At 32.5% G+C, this 17,224-nt stretch overlaps 1 protein-coding gene across 1 annotated transcript in view; it reads right to left on the bottom strand.

The window, feature by feature from the left end:
* Positions 1-17,224, bottom strand: part of LOC106466308 (sec1 family domain-containing protein 1-like) — an 82,132-nt gene that overhangs the window by 12,532 nt on the left and 52,376 nt on the right. Inside the window, exons 18-22 of the mRNA XM_013926579.2 lie at positions 14,961-15,040; positions 13,431-13,493; positions 10,133-10,208; positions 9,751-9,857; positions 8,249-8,282 (exon numbers count right to left, since the gene is read on the bottom strand). Coding sequence (XP_013782033.1) covers positions 8,249-8,282; positions 9,751-9,857; positions 10,133-10,208; positions 13,431-13,493; positions 14,961-15,040 — 360 coding nt within the window. The remainder of the gene's footprint in view (positions 1-8,248; positions 8,283-9,750; positions 9,858-10,132; positions 10,209-13,430; positions 13,494-14,960; positions 15,041-17,224) is intronic.

Genomic DNA, 17,224 nt, shown 5'->3' on the forward strand with positions numbered 1-17,224 from the left:
TACAAGTGATCTTGTGGAACACCCCATCTCAGCAGTGTGCATTTAGTGGCCATATAAATTATAATTGTTAAGTCATCATGGCCTTATATTGTGGATTTGACAAGTTTAAGTACACCTGGACAGGCACCACTTGCCACAGAGTGGGATCCATAAAGAAAAAAAAGAGGGACATGCTCCTGAAAAATAAGAGGTATATATACAAAAAAGGTATCTCACCCAGTCACAGTCTCACTGAAGAGTGAATAATGGCAACAGGTGGATGACAGTACCCCAACAAAGAAGAAACAGCTACCCAAAGCAGAGAATGGGAGATGAACGTATGAGATGTAGTCCCAGTGATCAACAGACGAAAGTCCCTCCAACAGACAACAGGGTAGATATGCAGGGAAAAAAGAAGGTGCATGATCAGAGTGAAAACACCAGGAACTGGTGAAGGTAAGAAGGAGACAAGGAATAATAGGCCAATCAAATCACAATTCAAACTCAATGGGTAAGGGAGGAAGGAAAAAAATCACAGACAAAGTAGTGGTGTAAGGGAATGAAACCATGAGAAATGGATTCAATAAAAAGAAGCCTTGAAAGCAATGAAGCAACCCACAGCATGTACTGGATAGAGAAGGTCATCTGAATCCAACCAAGAATAAAGTTGGAAGATGGCAAGAAACAAAAAAGTAAAAAAGAATATACCGAATGAGCCCCCGAAATGTAGGTTAATAAAATCGATTCAGAACAAAAAGTATACATCAAGTCGAAACAGCTGAGAAAACCAGACCTCTGCCACCAAAGAAGGATCAATCAGAAAGTCCTGACCAGGAGTGACATGAATGAACAAACATTTGGGGAAGAAGGCTGAAATAAGAAAAAACTAACACAGTTATAAACTAGATCTAATCCTGTTTAAATGTATTGACAGCCAGGACAAGTGGATGATGAACAAAGATAAAAACAAAAGAGGTAACTTGGAACTGACAAAATATTAAAAACTTCACATAGAGGAGTATCCCACAGTAGGTCGAGCCACAAAAAAAATTGGTGGATTGTGAGGTCACTCTTTGGGAGAAAGTGTCAAGACTGAAAAGTCAATCAGCAATGAGATCAAAAGCACCTGGAACATGACACTCGAGGAGATGTATGTCAAATGTGTGGGTTCAAAAAGGGAGATCCACTGTCTACCACAAGAATGAGTGTGTCCTTGGTGAGTGATATAAGCCACCACCATCAAATAGTTGAAATGAAACATGATTAGTCAAATCCAAACAAGAGGAGGAGAGTGAACTAAAGCACATTGGACTGGTGGGAGTGCCAGAGTGTTAAGGTGATAAGACTTTTCGTCTGTAGACCACTGTCCTGAAGCCTCCTACTGATCAAAACATGCCCCCCACCTTTGGAGATGAGCATCAGTGAATAGAAACAATCCAGAAGAGGAGGAGGAAGTAGTAAGCCCAACATCGTAGGGGAAATGTACAACCACCGATGCATATAGTCAAAGATAGAAGGATGAGAGCTAAGAGGAAAATCCAAAGGAACCCTTGCAAGAGACCCTGGGTCATTGCAGCATCTCCTGAAAAGATCGCAAACATGCTAGACCCAAAGGGAGAAGTGCTTCCATACAAACCAATCCCCCAATGCATTATAATCTCATTAGCAGTAAGATAGTGAATCATAATGGCTTGTATAGCAGAAAACTCCATCAAATGCATTCAAGGAGGTGAATGGATGGTCCCAACAGAGGGGGTGGTTAAAAATACACTCCCCAAAGATACTAGAATGTGACGTATGGAACAAGAAAATCCAACTACCCAAGCAGATTGTTGAAGGAGTAGAAGAGTATGTTAAGGCTACCCCATTTTGAAGGAGCTAACCAAAGCTAGACATCCAATTAATGGTGTTGGTAAAAATCCACCAAAATTTGGAAGTTGGGTAAAATGCAGACCACCCGACAAAAAACATACAGAACCAAAACCATTCCAAAGTGCAAGGATACAAAACTGGTACCGAATCACGTGATGAAAAAACCTAAGAAAGCATTCCAAGAAACTGAAAATAAGAACATGTACAGTGGGCATTCTCAGTCCTGCACAAATAGCCTACCCAAATGTGATCAAAGGCTACATATTAAAATGGGGAAGACTCAAGAAGTGATTGAGGCAGGACTGAACGATCCAGATCTCCAATCAGCATCAAGCATACACAATGAATGGAGAAACCCGTAGGTAGGACAGGAAGGTACCAGACAAGTAAAATGAATAAAGATGACAATGTCTCAGAATGAAACAAAAGAGCAACCAAAAACAATTTGAATATAGCATTTCAGATATTCCATGTGACACTAAATGTACAGGAGTAGCCCCAAAAAAGGACTAGTGGAGAAACAAAACTGACCATAAGTCCCTATTAGCAGCAGGTGGTAAACAAATGCTAGTGTCCCACCCTAGAAGATCCCCAAAGTTCAGAACTGAAGGTGGCAAATACCTCAACATGGAGGGAAGGAGAAGGTATCTCACGAAAATCCCTAAATATAAGTGGAGCACCTAAGAAAGGAGATGGAAGGTAAATGTTACCTGTATAAGAGATGACAGGGTAATACAAAGCTGAAAAACTAGGTAGGGGATAAAATGCATAGGATTAAGAGAGATTTGAATGACATATAATCAAGAAGAAAATCTGCCTGATGGTAAGCTAAGGCAAAAAGAATCAAAGCCTGTGTAGGGCGAGGCATGCAAGTAGCCACTCTCAAAAAAAAGACGAAAATTATCATCATGAAACAATGTCAAGAGAAGAAGGGGAATATACTGTGAAATGTGTCTAAAAAATTAAAACTGAAATAGGCCTAGCAGATTCTGCAGTAGAGGCCTGTGAAGGCAATCCATGATCAGGTGGAGGAAAACTGACAAAATATAGGTTGTCTGGAATGGGTTCAGCCATTGTAGGAGGAAGGCGAGCAATACTGGAGCCCTCATGAATGAAATTAATGGTAAGAAGTATAAATTATAAAGAATGATGAAAATGAAATATTCAATATATTGTAAATGTTAAGAAATTGTGTAGAGAAATAAACATGTATTAGATGTTATGTGTTGAAGAAAACAAGATATTTAACCTAATTATCAATTAACTCATAAGTAGAAGTTCAGGTAAACTGAAAATAACACACTTGTTAAGCCTAATCAAACAGTGCAGTACAAAGTATATCACTAAGCTTCAAACTAAAAACCCTAACCTCTCCCAATGTATAAAATTGGGAGAGGTTTGTGCAGACTCCAGCTTAAGGGTTCCACATAAACCAAGTTAATATGAAGAAGTATAAAAGACAAATAATAATGAAAATGAAATAGACCATTATTATGTGAAATTAAGTAAGTATGTATTAACAATAACATATGTATGAGACGAGATGTATGGAAGAAAAAAATATAGTAAAACTAATGATTGATATACCAGTAAAATAAATTACAAGTAATCCTAAAATAACAAAGACCCATGGTAAGCCTAAGTGTATGGTATAGGATAAAGGATACAATTAAGCCTAATTTTGAACCTGAACTTAACTTTGAGTATTGACAATCTAACAAAACTGATGTTATGGAACCCAAATAACTACAGATAATAATATTAATAATAAAAGTATTCAAAAACCATAACAGTATAACATCTTATCTTTCCAAAGTTGGCGGACTGTATTTCAAAATGTGTGAGCCCCAAACTCAAGTTAAGGCCCAACAAAGTTCAGCTCATTGGACAATCAGTCTCTCGACAAAGTAAAACCAATAATTTCCCCATGGAGTACCGTCACCTGAAGCCTGTGTAAGTGTGCTGATAGAACATATAACCTCCGAAGTGAGGGAGTCACATGCACTAAGAGAATGTTTGTTTGTTTGAATTTCGTGCAAAGCTACACAAGGGCTATCTGCACTAGCTCTCCCTAATTTAGCAGAGTAAGACTAGAGGGAAGGCAGTTAGTCATCACCACCCACTGCCAACTCTTGGGCTACTCTTTTTACCAACGAATTGTGGGATTGACCATCACATTATAACACCACCATGGCTGAAAGGGCAAGCATGTTTGGTGTGATGGAGATTCAAACCCGCGACCCTCAGATTGCGAGTCGAGCACCCTAACCACCTGGCCTCCAAGAGAGTGTGTTGCACTCTTATTGGTGGAGGGTTATCGCATGATGATTTGAATCAGTCGATGTAAGGTACGTGAGGGTCAAGGCTCGTGAATTTTTTTTTGCATATAGAGAGGCAGCACTGAACGATAATAACTATTTATGTGAGAAGAGGTAATGTACTGGATCGGAATTTGTTTTCTTCCGACTTTCCTGATTACTACAAATCTATATTAGTTTGGCAAGACTGTGACTTAGTGATCAGACTGGAGACCTGAGGATCTCTGATTAGAAACATGGTACTTCCAAACATGCTTCACATTTTCAGCTGTGGGTGCATTGTAAGTTTGACACTCAATCTTGCTGTTGATTAAGATTAACTACTTCAGATGGAAGGTGCTGCTTACTGATTGCCTTTCCTCTAGTTTACAGTTCAAAATAAGGAACTATATCTGAATCATTGGTGTTTTAATCTGGTCCATTTAGTCAATTGTTCAGGAGAACAAACAAACTATCTTAGGTTTACTCTGAGGTCCCTTGTAGTTCTTACTGTACTATATTTGTGAATCATAATTTTTAAGTGGACTTGTATTCATTTGAACTGAGAATTAAAGCAGAAAACATGATACAATGTCTAGTGAGCATATTATTTCAAGTTAAGTTTCACATAATAATATAGTGTAATTTAACAGAATGTCAAGGTGTGTATACCAAATTAGTCCAACTTGTGTATTAAATACTAACAGTTATTTCAATTATTTTCCTGGTTTGCATGTTTGAAGTACAGATGATACTTATGGGTTACTTACACAGTATTATTGGAGGTGTTAGAATTATTTTAGAATTACTAACAAGGATAAAGGCACTGGTAATATTAACCCTTTTGCATCGGGTAAGTTAAAGTGATCATGTCACAACATTTTACAGAGTTACATTCACAATTTATTATATCTACTTTATTATTAATGTATACAAATAAACTTGGCATCAAAACATAGTTAATAAATCATATTTTAATATTATACAAGTTTTAAGTTTTAATTTTATAAAGAAATATTAAATCCTCAATCTCCCTTAGTATGAGAACTGTGACATTTGCTTTTTATGTCTTCCCTCTTCTCTAATTTATTTACCACCCCTCGAAGTAGTATGGAATTTAAAGTAAGTTACTCATAATAATATTGTTATTACATAAGCAAAGCATAATTTTTATAGCCTTCAATCTTATTTAGTTACAGAGCCATAAACTAGAAAATCAGACCCCTCCTGTCACATCCTCTCTTTCACAAATTGCCAATAGTTCTCTCTGACATACTATATTATAAATAATGAATAGAAAGTCAAAGTTCTAATCTATCAAAAGATGTATTATATTATGTTGCTTTCTGCACAGAGAATTGTCTGTTCAAACTTTATTCATGTGGGAAGCACATCAATGAGCTTAGCTGAATTTTTAATGGCTCTTATTGCATAGTTAGAAATCCAGAAAAGTTACAGTAGTCATAGGACATTGTCTGGTTTTTATGTGCTATTATTCTGTGTTCTTAGGTACATTATTTAACCAACTAAAAAAAATATTTATTGTAGTAGTATCATTAATATAAAAAAGTAGGGTTAAGTTTCATTGACAGCAAAACAAAAGACTCAGTAAGAACTATATTTCTTGTTTTCCATGTGTATTCTTTACTTGTTATTATAAGAGTAACTAAGATATAAAAATTAGAAACTTATTAGGTCAGATGAGGTTAGAGTACATAAAATAAAGAGGTAAGCTTGCAAGTGGCTTGTGCATTACATAATTTGATAGTGTAATGTGAGTTATACATTTGCTGAGTGATTTACAACTTGTGGCAAGATTATTAGTTAGACACAGTTAAAAAGCAATAAAACAATAAAATTAAATATAAGTAGACATATATTATTACAAGTTTTAAGTTACTTAGAATAAATAATTGTGAATTGTGACTTTCTGTTATAATCTGCAGTCATTCCAGAAAGAAAAATGGGTAACATAGAATTATTCCCTAATTTGTTCATGGTGGTTACAATGTCGGTCAAATCAACCAGCTCTTTATAGTTATATTATAGAAAATAATAGATAAAACAAAGTTTTCTGAAAAAAAAAGATAATTATCTAGGTTTTAGGGAATAGGAAACAAAATTTGCACTCAGAGTAGTCCAAACTCTAACATCATATATTCACATACAAATCTTTAGTAAAAATACTTAATTAAAAGTTGTGATTTTTTGTCTACAAAAGAATTTTAAAGTTTACTGAAAGCTTGTCAATTTTTGTGAAGTTACATTAAGTACTTTTGGAGTCATAGTATGTAATCTACCACGGTTACAAGGTCATGTAAAATACATGAGCCCACTGTGACAGGTTTAAAGAGTTTGGTTATAAAAATGAAATATATAATTTATTAAAAATCTAGCTAACCACCAAAAGGAAGATGTAGAGCTGGGTGATTTAATCAGTATAACTGATTACCTATGAGCAGTGACTATATTGATTAGTGTCACATAAACTAATCGATTTATCAAAAATAAGATTAACTCTCTCAACACAAGCTCAGTCAATGTGACCAACCATGTGACCTCTTTGTACTCGTTTAGTCTTTATAGATTTAATAGTTCTAACTTTCAACATAGTGTGTACATCTTCACAAAATTGGCAGTCTTTCAGTCAATATTATAAGTCTTTCACATACAAAAAAATTTAACTGTTTAATGGGACAGGTTGGTTAATCAATTAGCAAATACTGACCAACTCTAGAAACAAGTTACAGGTAAAAACAGCTGGCTACATATTTTAACAATACAATCACATATTCATAAGCAACATAAATTATAGTATTTGTGGAAAGGTCTTACAGTCCTAGAGTAGAAATGAAAGAATGAATAAATATTTTTAACTAGCACAAATGGAATTTTTTTTTTCAGATATTAAATTCTTATACAAAATATTCAAATATGAGGCATAGCAAATAGGTATCAACATGAAACTTCTAAAATTTCTTGGCCCTCTTTCACTGCTATAGGCAAATACATAGGACACACTATATAACCTTTGTTTTAATCTTGAAAAGTGTGATATTAAAAATGCACGAGTTTGAAACTTTGTACCACCATGAAGGATATTCCCCTTCAAACTTTCCAGAGTTTACCAGTTTAAAGTAATAAAATATTAAACTATGTCCTCTGGTTTATATTGTGTATTTAAAAATAATTAATCTTGTACTAGAGAGTTGTTTATCTATAAACATGGCAGTAAAAGAGTTAAAAAAAGAATAGATGAAATAAATTTGAAACTATCTCATACTTGTTTTTTTTTATTATAAATCTTTGAAATGTGTATAAACAGTAAAATCAAGAACTTTTACTTTTTAAGCATAGGTTCAAATCACTTTGTATGGTCAAATGGTAAACCAAATGTATGCTTCAGACTTCAAGCTTTCGTTTTTCATTTCTGAACACAGTGGTAACAATATCAAGTTCATGTGACTAGACATACATTATTAATGTTTTAAATTTAAAAATGAAACTTTTAACGTAACTTCAGATTTCACAACCTTTCTCAAAACAAACCTAAAATACATTAATTTGCCAAAATTCTTGTACTGCTCATGTCCACTTCACAATTCTGTACATAACCTACTACAAAGCTTTGCTAAAAGAAAGTGATACAAATTATCTAAAAAAAACCATTAGGCTTGGTTACCTTGCCACCAACTAAAACAGTACTTAATTTTGTCAGTCACCTCCTTCAACTAATTTATCATTCTGCACCACAATAACAACACAATAATGTTCCTAACTTCAAACAAAATTAAAAACTTAAGGATAGAGAAAATGTCCCATTCCAATAATGTCTTTGAACTAGTCAAAACTAGTATAATCTAAACGACAAGATATTTTTTTGTGCTTTCTGTACAACATTAAGTTAAAAATGTGCTTATATATATATCCCATATCAATAAAAAAGTTATTTTTTAAATCTATACTACATTTTTCAACATACTGCATGAATTTGTTTGTCCAGCACTGACTGCAAAATGGGAAACCAATTTGAAAACAGATAATTAAAGTTAATTCAAATCTGTTATGATGACAATAATATCTTTAGTTGCAAAACATACCTCTTGAAACTTCCTATCCCTTGGAATTGTAGAACTGAAAGAAAAAAACAAAATCAATGTCCACATTTCTTTCTGCAAACTGTTTGTTTAAAAACTCTTGTTATTGTGATTTAAGCTAACACAAGAATCAATATACAGAGGTTGAGTATGTTATACTAAAACCATTTCAGAGCCTCATCACATTGCTACAGTCCATGCCTCTGCATCTAATCATGCTCTATTTGGTTACCATGCATCTTGAAAATAGCCATGAAACACAGACCTCACTGCATAAATGTCTATACGTTCTGTAATGTCCAAAGTACACAACTCCTCCTTACCTTATTTCCACAATCCATTTAGTGTACAAAGATAATAGTTTCCCAGCACCCATTATCCACCCAGTTCAATTGCACAGAAACCCATAGGTGCTGTGTCTGGCAACTTAAACGATATCTCTTTCTATGGAATAGCATGAATACCTGTTTCATTCTCAAGCTGCTTGAGGTATTCAACACTTGAAAGAAAGATATAACTGAAAGCCTTACCTTTGTCGACCTTACTGGCCTTGCTTCCACAGAAAACTTGTATTTCAGTGTGTACAATGGTCCAAAACATTGGTTTGTTAGTAGACAGAAGTCACTTTGACCTTCATATCCACTCTCATGATCCTTAACTTGCCCCTAGTATAATATCAAGAGATGACCATGAATCCCTTTTAAGTATTTTTGGAACATGCCGTGTACCACTTTTGAAAATATTTTCCCCCATTTACTGGTAGAAAATGGCCCAAGACTTGTTAAAATTACCAAGGTACAGATATGCTTTATGGAATGTCACCATATACTGCTATTGTTCTTAAGTTAAATACTGTTTATACAGCTTTCTACAATTCGTTTTCCTTTTCAGGATATTTCATGGAACCAACCTGTGTACACGACTTGTGTTGCATTTCCAAATGGAGATTCTTCTTGGTTATGTTGTGTACTGTTGCTTGGTGCATGTGGAGGGCCTTTATCACTAAACTGTGTGTTCATGGATTTTCTCTTGTCACACAGCTGGGGTACAACTTCTTGTAAGTTTCTTTTTGGATGGGTCTGGTGCTCCAAATTCAATCACATTTCTTTGTTTTCTAATGTAATTAAGTACAAGGAATATCCTTGTGTTGGAAATCCTACATCCCTGCCTTTAAGATTTGAGTGTATAGATACTTTGTGCCAGAAATGGTTATTAACTACCCTTGCCAATTTTTGGTGGCATCACATTACCTACAAAACATAAAAAAATCTCAAATGTAGTTGTGATACATGTCATTTCACCATAACTTTATATCAGCTGTGTTTGCCATGTGGATTACTGATCTGCATATTCCAAATTGTTTTAATATAACTTACTCTACCCCCTGTATGATACACTATCATCAAACTTTCTGCTTCGATCTTCACCAGAACGACCCAAACTAAACATAATCTTAAAAGCTATGTTAATACAAACTTAAATATTTACCTTAATCTGAGACTCACCTATCAGTTACCCTGAGAAGTTTGGGATCAAAATACCGATAATCATCAGTCTCTTGTAAAGATTTCATTTCCATCAATGAATCCACAACTCTTGTAATAGGAAGGTTCTAAAAATATAATACATTATAAACTTAATCATAAGAGCAATTCTTTAACATATATGTATCAAATTATTATACAATAATAAATTTAACAATTTTCATCAAATGAAACATATTCTTTAAATGCATTATTAATAACATAGCAAACTATGAATATGCTCTAAAAATTATTCACCGAATAAGTCTATCTTCTGATAATTAAATATGAATAGCAATTGAAAAGTATTAAATATTATAATACATTTATTTTACTGTATGGTTTTTCCTGGGCAATGACTTACATGTTTTTTCAAAGCAATGTTTTTCACTCCTTCCATTACAAACTGGGAGCCTTGGGACAATAGTTTAGAAAACATGCTGAAAGGAAAAAATATCTTCAGGAATGAATCAATGACATTTTGAAAGACTATGAAAACATACAATGATCTCACAACTAGTAAAAACTACCTCAGAATAAATGTAATGAAGAATATCCAAAGAGATTCCACTCAAGAAATAAAACAAACATTCTACTGTACAGTACTCAAAATCTTCTGAATTATTTAGTAGAATCTTCCATATTCATAAAACAATATACCAGTCATGCATTCCAACAAGAAACATGTTAGTTATGTTCATAAAACACTGAAACAGTTATGCATTCTAGCAATAAAACACGTTTTACCCGGATAATTAAACAGTGATGCATTCTAACAACTAGACACATGTTAGCTGTGTTCATAAACAATAAAACAGTCATGCATTCCACCAACAATACACATAGTAGCTATGTTAATAACACAGTAAAAGAGTGCTGCATTCTCAAAAGATGACACATGTAAGTTATTGTCAGGAACTTACTTTTTAATAGTATATATAGTAAGTTAAATATATAGGTGTGTTGGGCTAAGGATTCTTCTACAATTGGAGTTTGTGACTTGTTGGCGATAGATTTGATAATAAATGAACAGCACGCACTCCACTTGTTTTTAAAATAATATATATATATATATTCAAAGCAAGTTGAATGTTTTTATAAAATTCTTTACACCTTGGAGATCATAGTTGTATCTTAAACACTATACAGTTCTCTTATCCTTGTTAAAAGTCCACTTAGGTTAATTCAATTGTTCTAGAATTCAGTTGAGAAGCAGTATAATTTTTTCTCTATTTTCATCGCAATAGTATCCATACATAATTCACTTACGCTGTCACGTAAGTTAACGCAGTTATATTCTGTACTTCCAATAATTGTCTGCTTTTTTGTGCTTCCGAATAATCATCTGCTTTTTGTCCAAGTCCACACTGGTGGATTCAATTAGCTTAGAACACCCTTTGACAAGACCAATTGTTCTCCTTATCTCATTCAAACTATTTATCTCACTCTAACATATCAACCGTTAGGCCTTTCACTCCCATGACAGTTAATTTTGCATTTTCCAACTTTTCTCTCACCAAACTTCTCTTTCCTGTGACTTTACTTTTTACTCTCTGTTTTAGCTCATCTGGTCCCCATTATTTATACGTCTATCACTTGGGACTTCTAGAAATCTCCATAGCCTCTACATCAATAGGTTGCAAACACAATGTTCGATAGCCTCGACATCAATGAATTACAAACACAAAATAAATAAATTAATAATATTACCTACACTAAACAGTATTTTATATCGGACAGTTATACATTCTTACAATAAGACATATATTAGCTACCATTTGTAATCACAGAATGAGAATGTTAAAGTAAAACAATACACTGTAAACACTGATACTACATTTTAACCCTGTCGCCACAGGTCAATGGTCAAAGGCCATGTCATCGGGTTTATTCACTTGCATTCAAAATGTTATTCAACTACTATCTTATGAATTTATGTCAATAAGTTTGGTATCAAATTGTAGATTATAATTCAAATTTTAGTATTATACATTAGTCAATTTCTTAATTTAAAAGTAAATATTTATTTGTGTGTCATGTGGTATGTTCAATGTAGCATTGGTTCAAATTATATGTATGTGATGTCCAAATACAAAGTCTATAATTTTGTACGAATTAGGAACTCAAATTACTGATATTCACAAGCTAGAATATAAAATAAGAGCCTCCTAGCTTTTCTATTTGCTGAGATATTGCTAATGTACTTAAACACACACAGTGGCCCCACCCCTATCTTTCCATTTTTGGAAACACTTCCTTATGTACACGAACATCTGTCTATGACATGTGAATAGCCAACTGAAAGCTCAGAATGTCCCTCTGGTGGGTTTTTATCTATTTTGAAGTATCATGATATCACCTCATTCTTTTGATCCAAGATTTCAAGCTGGTAAGTTGAGTCTTTAGTTGGCTTGAAATTTCATATCTTTTTAGACCCAAATACAGTTTAGTTACTAAGTTTAATAAATTATAGTGGAATTCTATGGTAATGATGTAGTAATTTATTATTTTTGGTTATTTTAAATGTATATAAAAAAAACCTAAAAAAAACTATTTCGTTTCACATCCTCCATGTGTGGAATTTGATAGGGCTTAGCAACCAATGGTAAGCAGCAAACAAGTACAAAATTTGTAACTATAAGAGATAATAGTTTGCTATACTTCTTTATTTACTGTTCTATGTTTAAGAAAAATAACTAAGAACTTATTTGTAAATAGTAATAATGTATATACATATATAATGGATTATAAATGATATGTGACTGTATTTTACAAAATACTAATCCACTAAAACACTTTGTAAAAGCCAGTTTTATAATCTTGGATACGGTAACATGAGTGAACGTACGCCACGTCATTGCAACTTCTGTAATGTTAGTCAGGCACGACTGGAAGGTCAATATAATAAAAATAATAAATATATATAAATGTATAATTTTATGAGATTTAAGCTATTTAGACTAAACATTTGTGTTTTCGTGTTATAATTTGTAGTCATTCTAGAACTAAAAAAGCATAACTTATATTTATTTCCTAATTGTTTATTGTGGGTACAAGGTCAGTCAAATTGACAGACTCCATATAGTTAAGGTAGAGATAATAACAAAAAATATAAAGTTTTAGTGAAAACAAACATTTGAATTGTATTTAGGAGGTTTTAGAATTTACACAAATAATATTTGAGATTTTTGGGACAAAGAATAGTTTTTAATCATAACAAGAAAAACACTTCACACCTGGACTAGTAACAAAACAGACTCAATATTTTCACAAACAAATCTTTAGTAAAAATGCTTCATTAAAAATTCTGATTTTTTGTGTACAGAAAACCTCTAACCTTTATTAAAAGTCTACCAAATTTTTTGAAAATATACATACTGCAATAAAAGTTATAGTATAAATACTTCACGTGTAAATGTGTATATGAACTCGTGTATTTTATACTGAGCCCGTCGCAAAAGGGTTAAAAGAAGGCTAGTCTATTGGACTAGCACTTCTGTCTTCTAACATTCAAACATTGCCATCAAAAGTATAATATAACATGTACATAATTTTAAGAAATACAGATTGCATACTTTCTGAGCTGTAAAAGAATAGATATTTATGAGCAATTTTAGAATTTTATCATTCAAGTGATCCTAATATAAAAGTGTTATACTTACTTAACAGTTCTAGTTCCTCCGCCAGCATACTGACTTGTGTTTAAGACCATCTTATGGTATGCTCTAGAGTAATAAAATAAATAAATATATATATATAATTTTTACTTAATAAAAAACAACAATCTCCTAAAAAAAAATCAAATTTTAGTTAGTTTCTTCTCTTCCTAAGTTAGATCTTCTCCAATTATACTGAATAACATATCATCATACCATCTTCAAACTTAATTTGAATTGAATGACCACAAATACTGCATACATGAAATTATCACACAGTCAACAACATGAAAACAGTGAATAAACAATTACAGTATTTCATAAAAAGCACTTTTTATGGACAATCATTCTGGAGAATGTTTTGATGCATTTATAATAGTTTGCATCAGGTTCATATAACTGCATCAATAATCATCCCTGACCCATGTTCTCTGTGTAGATTATCAATAAACTCTTCATCAAATGGACTCCACTTGTTCACTATGGTTCAGAAATAACTACCAAGCTAATATAAAAACAATACAAGTGAAGAACAAGTTTCACAAAGAATGCACACCCTGCATGGTGAACAAGTACATGCTTGAAATGTTCTGCAGGACAAATTAGCACTCAATGAGTGGAAACTTATGAGCTTAAGCTATATAAAGTTATAACATCCTGAAGTGGTAAGATAAGTTTTCAAAGGCAACTTTAGACATGAATGATAAAGTGAATCAAATCAGGAAGAGTTTGATGCACAACAAAAAGGATTCCTGAAGTTAAAACTTGTGGTACTTTCAGCTTTGGACAACTATTATATATAAGAAATGCATAATTTTTCAATTCTTAGATAGCTAAAACTCAATTTATGCTAGAAAATTTATTTCTTAAATGACATAAGTTGAATTATGTTGTATGGAACTTACTTATTAAAAACAGTCTAATTTTGGAAGTTAGGTTTTATAATTTATTTTTTTGAAATTATGAAATCTACAAACCCATTTTTTTTCTAATTTTCTCATAAGTCCTAGCCAATTATTTGATTTTAGTATTTACTTAAGTCCCCTGGGTGTGAATTGAGTCTGTAGCGGAGCTCTGGATTTTGGAACTAGCGAGCTGACTTTGAATCCAAGGCAATCCTACAAAATATTCCCTGAACTTTTAGCTGTGTGACAGTCTGGTGGGTTGTTGGGTTCTGCTGCTGACTGAATGCCTTTCCTCTTCTTACAAATAGGTGTAAACATGTTCATACTGTTACATACGTATGTCTCAGGTCAAGCTTACTGGTATTTTCACATGCACTAGTGGGTAGCCTTCACAGTTCATTCTACACTTCAGTGATCACAGTAAGTGAAACATGCAACACTAATATTAAAGCACAATAACTAACCTAATGAATAAATGATCAAAAAATTATTATAAAAAATGTCTTTCTTATTTTGTTTCCCTAATTCAGGTAATTTTAAAATCTCAATGTAACCAATTAGCTAAATACATTCAAAATTTAAATAGTCTATTAATTATAACTAAAATAATTTGAATGCTTAAAAATCTTACTTCCATCGTCTCATATACTGTAGTGGTCCCAAGTCACACCCTGCATCTTTCAGAGCTGTGGCATACTGATCAACCTCTGCCTGGTTATATGTGTATAAAAAAAAATACTGGTTAAGTACTGTCAAAAGTCCAGATTTATTTATATCCTCATAATGTAAAGATATCGCAACTTTAAGTAAATTTATAAGATATCACTGAAATAAACTGATATCTAGAGTGAGAAGATAACAAATTTAGAAATACTTAGCCAAACTGTGTGAAATTTAGAACAAAATTACTATATAATATCTAGTTTAGGCTTTAAAAAATCATATAGTTTGATTTAGATTGTCTATTATGTGTTGTCATTAAATTCCCAAAATTTGGTTGTGAGAAATTTAAAAAAAATTTTTTTTTTATTGTGGATCAAAAACTTTAATATTACTCATTTAGTCAATTTAAACTTGATTAACTTTCATTAACATATTTCTTTTAATACTTTATTTTGCCAGCTGTGCTAGTCATCACTTCAGTTATAAATCACAAAAATATTGTATAAACTGACAAAGATATATCAGTGACCTAGGACATGAATTTTCAAAATAGTGTTAAATTAACAACAGTCTTGGTCTAGATCAGTTGATATCTAATAACTACTGTATTTTCAATAAGTTATTGTATTTATGTGCCTTGTTTAAAAATGATAAACTTAAAAAGATAATATTCAATAAATGAGGATTTGATATATTTGATTCTGCCATTGCTTACTGTACTTACTAAACTTTCAAAGAGAGATAATTTAACACAAAAACATTTTCAGAAACAAAAATAACATATAGCTAAACTATTGCAAAATTCTCAGATCTATTGGTTGTCCAAATCTTCGAAACTTCCCAATAAATTCTGTTGTTCATCCTTGCAGGAGCTACATCTCATAATTTTCCTACAAAAATATAAATTACTTCTCACATCACTCTATTTACTCCACACTGATGTAAATAGTTTATAAACTGCTCTAATCAATGGCATTTAAACTTTATCTGTAGTTTATTTTCAAAGCTGAGCTTTATTAATAGCTGTTCAGATCACATATTGTAAGATCATAAAAAAGGTGGGTATGAGATGCTGTAATCATAAAATCAGTGAAAGAAAATGAAAACCACATGAAAAAACAAACATGAATAATTATATCCTCAATGGAGGATAGTTTCTTAGCAAATATAAAACCTATGGTTTGGAATGGGTAAAAAAATTCCAAAAATCAGTAAATGTGTTGTTTATATGCAAGCCTCCTGTGTAAGTCTGAATTTTAAAGATCTTTCATTATGAATTAATTACACAAAAATTAATGATAAAATACGACAAAATATAAATTCTAAAATGCTTGCGAGTTAAAAATTGTTCAAACTGTGTTGGAATTATTACTTTTACTTAAATTTTGAAGCTTTATATGCAGATGTGCACTCAGAATTTGAAAGATGCTCACTAGTCATGAAAGGGTTAAGACCTTTGTTATCCAACCACAAGATGAATCACTATGCAGTCTCTTTTCATTGCTACATTAATTTAATGTTTATTCTAAATTCTTACAACGTACTTTTAAATTCTTAGTAAGTCAAGTTTAGCTCGCTATTAAAATCACATTAACCACACATTAAGATTATATTAATCCATTGTTTACCATCTGCATATCCATTATTTTGCCAGTTTATCTGCTACAAACAAATGCTTAGTTAGGTAACCCTCCCTAAAAAATTGCAGGTAGAAGCCTTCTTGTAAGTCTGTGACTGACAAAAGCTTGCAAATAATATACTGCTTTATACTTGAACATGAAATGTAGAAAGGTAAAATCAAGTTTAAAAAATTTAAATATTTTAAAATTACATGTGAGGTTTCAACTTTTAAATAGTTTGTCAAACAAATAATATGCAAGATAAACAACTGTTGGTGAAGAAGAAATTTAGAAATTCATACTCAATGAAATGCCAAACAACTTACAGAGGCACTGACACAGAGGTTTATCATACTCGATAAGGATGATGTGCTAAATTCCATGCAGTAATTAGAACTACTTCCTGCATTATTGATCATGCTTAGTCTGGTGGTCATGATTATGCACTATTTTCATTGTAACAAGCTCCTGCAAAGGACAGTGAGGTCAATCTTAGACCACACATCTTTGCAACTTTCAACAGATGTAAATGTCAGATTCCAACTGAGATGTTGCTAGGCACTGGCACAAGGCTCATGCCCCGATTCTATTTGACAGTGCCCTGAATCCCCAG

This window comes from Limulus polyphemus, unplaced genomic scaffold (assembly GCF_000517525.1).
Source record: "Limulus polyphemus unplaced genomic scaffold, Limulus_polyphemus-2.1.2 Scaffold2217, whole genome shotgun sequence".
Classification (NCBI taxonomy): Eukaryota; Metazoa; Arthropoda; class Merostomata; order Xiphosura; family Limulidae; genus Limulus; species Limulus polyphemus.